At 43.7% G+C, this 8602-nt stretch overlaps 1 protein-coding gene across 1 annotated transcript in view; it reads right to left on the bottom strand.

Annotated features, from left to right (window-relative positions):
- The window catches only part of NCEH1 (neutral cholesterol ester hydrolase 1), a 76690-nt gene extending 70119 nt beyond the window's left edge, over positions 1-6571 (bottom strand). Inside the window, exon 1 of the mRNA XM_010596029.3 lies at positions 6322-6571. Coding sequence (XP_010594331.1) covers positions 6322-6459 — 138 coding nt within the window. The 5' untranslated portion in view covers positions 6460-6571. The remainder of the gene's footprint in view (positions 1-6321) is intronic.
- Positions 6572-8602: the final 2031 nt, after the last annotated feature.

Here is an 8602-nt window from a genome sequence, read left to right on the forward strand (position 1 = left end):
CAAAAAGTCGGCAGTCCGAATCCCCCAGGCACTCCTTGGAAACTCTATGGAGCAGTTCTACTCTGTCCCATAGGGTTGCTAAGAGTTGGAATTGACTCAACAGCAGTGGTTTTGTTGGTTTGGTTGGTTATATGTTCATTGTAGAAAAACTAGAACATAAAGATGTGAAAATTGAAGATACAACCTCATGACACAGAGAAAAATCTATATATTTATTTTTCCATACATAAATATATAGATATCCACAACTCTCTATTTTGATATACAGGTAGTCTAAATGGGATAATGGTATACGTTATTTTGCAATCTTTTCCCACTTAACATACAATATAAATCATTTGTTGTTGTTAGATGCCATCAAGTTGATTCCAACTCATAAGGACCCTATATACAACAGAACAAAACACTGCCCGGTTCAGTGCCATCCTCATAATTGTTGTTATGCTTAAGCCCATTGTTGTGGCCACTGGGTCAATTCATCTCATTGAAGGTCTTCTCCTTTTTCACTGACTGTCTACTTTATTAAGCATGATGTCCTTCTCCAGGGACTGGTCCCTCCTGATAACATGTTCAGAGCATGTGAGACAAAGTCTTGAAATCCTTGCTTCTAAGGAGCATTCTGGCTGTACTTCTTTCAAGACAGATTTGTTTGTTCTTCTGGCAGTCCATGGTATATTCAACATTCTCCACCAACACCAATAATTCAAAGGCATCAGTTCTTCTTTAGTCTCCTTAGATCATTAAATATTATTTTACAACCTAAATTTTTTGAAAGCATAGAATTCCAAAATATTGATTTATCATAATTTACTTAATATCTTATTGCATACATGGGTTGCTCTTAAATTGTCATTCTTTTAAACAATGGTTCAAGAAGAAAGGAAAGATAAGAAAGGAAGGTTGCTACTTGTATTTCTGCTAAATATTCCCTACATTTCTCATAGAAGGCAATACTTTAATCCTGTCAAATGCCCTTTTCTTTACAGCTACAGCTTTACCTATATCCTTGATTACTTATTTATAATAAATTTTATCCAGAAAAATTGATGGGTCAAAGAATAAATACATTTCTAAGGCTTCTAATGGATACTGCCAAACTATCCTCAAGAAAATCAGTTGCCATCAAGTTGATTCTCAAAACTCCATAGAGTTTCCAAGGAGTGGCTGGTGTATTCAAAATGCTGACCTTTTGGTTAGCAGCCAAAAGCTTAACCACTTCACCACCAGGCTCCATCCTCAAGAAAGGTTGTTCCAGTTTCCATTTCCTCCAACAATGTACATATCTCAGTATCTTCACCTGCACTTGCTCTTAGGTGCAGTTGAGTGGATATTGACTCAGGGCGACGGCATGTGATACAGCAGAACTGCCCTATTCGGTTTTGTAGGTTGTAATCTTTACAGGAGTAGATCTTTCTCCCGTGGATCCTCTGGATAGGTTTGAACCACCAACCTTTTGGTTAGCAGACAAGCACTTAACCTTTGTGCCACCAGGGCTCATTTCACCTGCATTAGGACTACCATTAAAATAAAAAAAAGTCTTTGCTTGAATAGTATCTCGAAATCAGCTTTCAGAACCTCCCCAAGCACCCTCCTTTTTTTCCCTCTAAACTCTTTCTGTACGATCTTCTCCTAAACTGTTTCCCTGTACTTCATAGTCCTACTTTTGTTTGTGCTTTTCCACTGCTCCAGTCTGAAATTTGCCTAGCTAGTGTTTTATCCTCTTAGACTCTTAGGGCCAAAGTATCAACCAACTAATCTGATCAACTAATCCATGCTAATGTAAAAGGGCTCATTCCCAACACCATGTATGCAGTACAACTTGAGCAGTTTAGGGAAAATTTATTATCTGCTCCTGCAATTCATTTTATTGGTTCTCAAATGTAGCTGAGCATTGAAATCACCTGGGAAGCTTTTAAAGACACTGATGCCTGGGTATCACCTACCCCCCACCCCACCCAGAGATTCTGAATAAATTGACGTCTTAGTCATCTAGTGCTGCTATCACAGAAATACCACAAGTGAATGGCTTTAGCAAAGAGTTTATTCTCTCACAGTCCAGTAGGCTAGAAATCCGAATTCAGGGCACCAGCTCCAGGGGAAGGCTTTCTCTCTCTCTGTCAGCTCTGGAGGAAGGTCCTTGTCTTCAGTCTCCCCTTGGTCTGGGAGCACCTCAGCACAGGAACCTCGGGTCTAAAGGACATGCTCTGCTTCTGGCACTGCTTTTTTGGTGGTATAAAGTCCTTATGTCTCTTTCCTTGCTTCTCTCTTTTACATTTCAAAAGAGTCTGGCTTAAAACACTAATCTTGTAGAACTCATCAACATAACTGCCACTAATCCAGCTTATTACATCATAGTGATAGGATTTACAACACATAGGGAAATGATATCAGACGATGAAATGGTAGACAATCATACAACCATACAAGGGAACCATGACCTAGCCAAGTTGACAGATATTTTGGGGGGACACAATTCTATGCATGACAACTGGTATAGGGCATGACCTGGACATCAGGATTTTGGAAGTTCCCTGACAATTCTAGTGAACAGTCTATGTTTGAGATGAGTGTTAAAGAGAGATTCGGAAGAAGAAAAGTGTAAAGAATATAATCTCAATAATCTGACGCACCTGCACAAAATAAAGACGACAAAAAGAGGAGAGCAGTGAAGTGCTTGCCAATGACAACAGAATGGAAGTAGCATTCACATTTCTTGATGCTAGGCGGGTGGCCATTATTTAGAAAGTAGATCAAGCTTAATCTCAAAGTAGTTTTATTGCTTTTGCAATTGAGCCAACCAACTCAAACTCAAATTATCTGGGTAACAAACTTTATGAAATGCAACTTAGTGGTGGCTCTAGAGGTTTCAATGATAAAAGTTACTTACAGTTTACATTTGTTTCAACAAATTTGAGCAATCCCACAGATTTTATCCACAATCCACAGCAGACCCCTGGAGACAACCTTTAGAACAATAACTACAACGAGTACCATTTACCAAAGACCCAACACTTGAATACATTACTAAACCTTACAGCAAACTTACAAAGTGGTTATTGGGCCCATAAATCTACCCACTGCTGTTGAGTAGATTCCGACTCATAGCAACCCCACAGGGTTTCCAAGGCTGTACCTCTCTGCGGAAGCAGACTGCCACATCGTTCTCCCTCGAAGTCACTGGTGGTTTCGAACCATTGACCTTTAGGTTAGAAGTCGATCACTACAGTTCTGAGAAGGTTAACAAATTTTCTGGCCTCATAGCCAGAAAAGACCTCTTTAAAGTGTTAAAAAGCAAAGAAGGACTAAAGTGCTGCACCTGACCCAAGCCATAGTGTTTTCAATCTCCTCATATGCATGAGAATGCTGGACAATGAATAAAGAAGACCAAAGAAGAATTGATGCCTTTGAATTGTGGTGTTGAGGAAGAATACTGAATATACCATAAGCCCTGGTGGTGCTGTGGTTAGGCATTTGGCTGCTAACCAAGAGGTCAGCAGTTTGAATCTACCAGCCGTTCCTTGGAAACCCTTTGGGCAGTTCTATTCTGTCCTATAGGATCACCATGATTCGTAATCGATCCGACAGCAATGGGTTTGGTTTTCTGGGAACCAGACCAAAAAAAAAAACCTATTGGTTAGCAGCCGAAAGCTTAACCACTGCACCACCAGGGCTCTGTCTTGGAAGAAGTACAGCCAGAATGCTCCTTAGAGGCAAGGATGGCAAGACTTCATCTCACATACTTTGGACATGTTATCAGGAGGGACAAGTCCATGGGGAAGGTGTGCTTAGTAAAGTAGAGGATCAGTGAAGAAGAGGACGACCCTCATGGAGATGGATTGACACAGTGGCTGCAACAATGGGCTGAAGCATAATGACAATTGTGAGTATGGCATAGAACCCAGCATTAATTCATTCTGTCATTTACACAGGGTTGCTCTGAGTTGGAACCAACTCAACGGCACCTAACAACAATATAGGCAGTAAACAGCCAGGCTGAGACGGAATCCAAGGAGGCCTGACCCTTAACAATCACGCTCTTGCTACTATGCTACATCACCTTTTTCCCAGGTAAATGTGAAGCCACACTGGTAAACTGCTTTACTGGGTAGAATACAGTACCATCTGGTCTGAGTGGTTGTTTATGTATTTCACAATTCAGAAGAGAAGTGACAAGAGCCAATTCGGTATGAACCCACTCCTGAGCCATAGTGTCATCTATCACTGTGATCTGAGGTCACACACATTATCATTCCCAAACACCAGCTGAGGGCCCTCTTTGTAGAGGACTCTACCCAGGCTTGCCCTTGATGGAATGGCAGTCTAGAAGAGAATGAAAGTCTCTTCTCCAAATCTGGGTTTTCCCAAATTACTTAAAATGGACAAGACTCTTTTGTTGACCTGAAAACTAAAAATAATCTCTGTGGCCAACACAACAGCTTGATTCTTTTTTCCTGTTTCCCATATTCTTAAGTTATTGTAGAAAGCCATGTAATCCACTCAGGTAAACATCATTGTGTTCCAGAATCTTGGAAGGGTGTTAGGCCCAAATTAAACAATTTCATGATGGAAGGGGGAGGTGGCAGGGCTTCCTACATGAAGAATGTCTTTCTTAGAACAAGGTTAGCGAAGGGGTTGGTCATTCTTCCACCTCGTCGGCATTATATATAGTAAGCGGGAGGGAAAGAAGGGTATCTAGAGACCTTTCCTAGAGACAACAGGGAGCTTGGGTGTGGAGAATGTGGCTGGACTCGGAAGCAAATCCATGTTGGAATGTGCTACAAGACCCTAAGGGGCTTTTGATAGGACAAAGCCCCACAGATTATGTAATCCTTCCTACAAACGAAGGGGTCATGGAAAAGGAACATAAACCCTCTAGGAAAATCATGACTTTCTTCCCTATCTTGCTCTAAGGAGCCCCGGTGGCGCAGTAGTTTAAGATCTGGACTGCTAACCAAAAGGTCCAGGTTCCACCCCACCAGCCCTCCACCGGAGAAAGATGTGGCAGTCTGCTTCCGTAAAGATTTACAGACTTGGAAACCGTATGAGTCAGTTCTCTTCTGTCCTGTGGGTCTCTATGAGTTTGAATGGACTCAGCGGCAGTGGGTTTGGGTTTTGGGTGGGGATCTTGCTCTGGTTGTCCTTCCTGGAAGGAGTTCACAAATTAAAGTCCAAGGTTGGGAGAAGGGAGAGACTAGGTCTGGAGGAGAGTTAGGATTTTAGGTCCTGTAGCACATTCTAAGATGGACTAGGTTTGGAGGAGGGTTAGGAGTTTACGCAGAGCAGGGTGCTCAAAAATACTGCCCAATCACAGGGCTCAGCCTTGGCTGCAGGCTGTATTTAGATTTCAGATTCTCTGGCACTAAGAATAATGGCTCTCAGTATGCACCAAACCAGAGACAAGTTACATTTTCCTTCCTATGGGTGGAAGAAATACACACCCATAATACAGCAGAGAAAAATGCAACCCTCCCAGTGAAAGTCGGGGCATCCTGGAGCAGGCAAAGGTTATCTCCTTGACAGCCGGGGGCGTAAAACAGTGCTGTAGGGCAGGCAGAAAACAAACGCATCGGGCAAAGCTGCTACTGCCGCCTCCGCCTCCTCTTCCCCAGCCAGCCTCGCTCTGGGCCTCCTTTCTCGGGCTGAGCTCAGAAATGCCAAGGGTGAAACGGTAGATCCGTGCGGTTCCTACCCGAAGGCCCAGAGAATGGAGCGCTCCACAGTCAGGGGGCGTGAGGGATCGCCAGTGCCCGGTGCGGTTTTTAAGGTGGCTGTATTCCCCAGAGTCAGAGCTTGTTTTTCCCGAACCCTTCTAAAATAGTTAATACCTCTCCGTCAGCTCTATAGGGTCTCTATGAGTCGGAATCGACTGGATGGCAAAGGGTTTTATTTATTTATTTTTTCTGCCAGCTCTTACAGGGGAAGGAGAATGGGAGGGGAGGGTTAAAAATGCGGAAAGATTTTGTTTTTTCCAAGAAAGAGAGGGGTATTTAGGACAGACGAAGGGTTAAATAGCCGCCAAATTCTATTCAGGAACTTCACCTCCTCCGTCACCAGCGCAGACGAGTTGGCACAGATCTAGTCCGCTGCTGGCAAGGAGGCGAATGCCTGAAAATGCCTGACAGAGCCACCTTAACAAGCGATCGCCTCGTTGTGTCAGAAAAAAAAATATATATATATATATATATATATATATATATATATATATATATATATATATATATATATATGCATTCTCTTGGGACACGATCCGGAAATTTTGTTTCCCCCTTCAAATATTGCTTAAGAGAAGAGAGAGAGAATCAGCGCTGGGCTGCGTCTCACCACTTGCTGTGCACCCCGGAAAGTCGCGTCCAGCAGCATCAGCTTCCAGGGATCAGCCACCGAGTTGGGCAGGGGGATGTAGACGTAGTAGGCGGCCAGCGCCACCAGGGCGGTGATCAGGACACAGGACGACCTCATCCTTTCCAGGCCCGGCTCTCCGCGGGCTGGAGAGCAGGGAGGGGCGATGCCAACCCAAGATCTCCGGCAAGTTTCTGCCCAGGGCCGCCGCTCAGTCCCGGGTTTCTTATGTGCCCAGGAGCCAATCAGAGGCGGGGTCGGGAGGAAGTCGGGGCGCTCACGTGCCCCGCTTCGGTGTCCTTGCAAAGTGCTTCAGACGTTCCAGGTTTCAATGAGCGCCCGGACTGCGTTGGGCGCGGCACAGCGGACTCTGGAGGACACGGGGCTGTTTTGCACTCCTCTGACGATGGGCTCCCTCCAGATGGTGCTCAAGCGGAAAGGGGGAATAGTTTCAGGCTGATGAGTTTCTGTCTAAAGCTCGTGGGTCCTTCTGACTTAAAACGGCAATGCTATTGAGAAAGAAAATAAAATTAACCTGTCTTCTAAAGCCAAGCTTGCAATGGAAGGTAAGTTCTAGGTAAACTGGGTGAAAGAAGACGATTACAAATTCTTATTGCTCAAGCAGGGAGCTTTGGAGGTGCAGTGATTAAGCACTTGGTTGCTAACTAAAGGTCGGGGGTTTGAACCCACCAGTCCCTCCACCGGAGAAAAGTGTGGCAATCTGGTTCCATATAGATTTACTGCCTTGGAAACCCTATGGGACAGCTCTACTCTGTCCTACTCTGTCTATAGATAGGGTCACTATGTGTGAGTCTGGATGGACTCCATGGCAACAGGTTAACAGATAACTCAAGCAAATCTTAGTTTCCAAATCAATAAATAAAGTAAAAACAAATAAATAACAATCTGCAATAAAAGGAACGTCTAATAAAAGGAGCCACACCTCCTTGGAAAAAAAGCTAATTCCAGGACTGAGGCAGGTGAACTACAAGATGAGCCTGGAATATCTTACCATGCCAGAAAATTAGGAAATGCTCAAAATATGGTGGCAACAGGTCAAAAGGACACAAGATTTTGAAAGGTCTCCCACTGGCCAAATCTGGATAGTTTTAGTTATCAAAATGAATAAGGATAGTAATGGATTATAACCCACTGAATAAAATGAAAATTCTCAAGTCTACTGATATAAATGAATAAATAAGACAGGAAAGAGGAAAAGCATTTCCTTGCAATAGAATGCCAGCAATGGATTCAAACATAACTGCACTTTACCACTCAACTCCACTGCGAAGTGATTAGTAAACCAAAACTCATTGCCATCGAGTTAATTCCAACTCATAGTGGCCCTATAGGACACAGAAGAACTGCCCCATAGGGTTTCCAAGGAGTGGCTGGTAGATTTGAACTGCCAACCTTTTGGTTAGCAGCTGAGCTCTTAACCTCTGTGCCTCCAGGACTCTAAGTGATTTAAAAAAAAAAAAAAATCCTCTGTGCCTCCAGGACTCTAAGTGATTAGTTCCATCAAAAAAAAAAGGAACCCAGTGGCGTGAATAGAGGGGCTGAGGAGCTGCTTTAAATTGAGTGACAAGGGGCCTCTTTGAGGAGGCGCTATTTGAGCTGAGACCTAAATGAAAAGGAGGAGGCAGCCATGCAGGGACCTAGATAGGGGCGGAGGGGGCAAGAGCAGAGGCTCTAAAGTAACAAGGTCAGGGAACAGAAAGGGTGCTAGTGAAGCAGGCCTAGTGTGCAAGGGCCGGTGGTCTAGGTACAGTCAGAGCATGGGTGTTGCAAGGCGAATCATTAAGGACCTTGTAGATTCTGGTAAGGAGTTTGAATATTCTGGTGCAATGGGAAGCAACTGGAGGTTTTGGAGCAGGAAAGTAACATGATGTGATTTATATTTGTACAAGAGTACTCCAGCTGCTGTTCTGAGAACAGGGAAGCCAGTCAGGAAGCTTTTGCAGTAGTCCAGATGAAAGACAATGGTGACCTGAAGTAGCAGTGGAATGAAGAGAAGGGGGCAGATTTAGAATATATTTTAGAGGTGAGAGAGATAGGACATACTTATAGATGATGAGGAGTGACAAAAAGGGAAGAGGCAAAAACATGCTGTTTCTAAGGAAACAAGGTGAATTTGAGTCAAACAGTTGACCTTTCCCAGTGCCTAGAGTGATATCTTTGTGGGGGCAATGGGGGTTCAGTAGTAGAATTCTCACCTTCCATGTGGGAGACCCGGTAAATGAATAAGTTCTTTTATAAGGAT

The sequence above is a fragment of the Loxodonta africana genome, chromosome 23, assembly GCF_030014295.1.
Source record: "Loxodonta africana isolate mLoxAfr1 chromosome 23, mLoxAfr1.hap2, whole genome shotgun sequence".
NCBI lineage: Eukaryota > Metazoa > Chordata > Mammalia > Proboscidea > Elephantidae > Loxodonta > Loxodonta africana.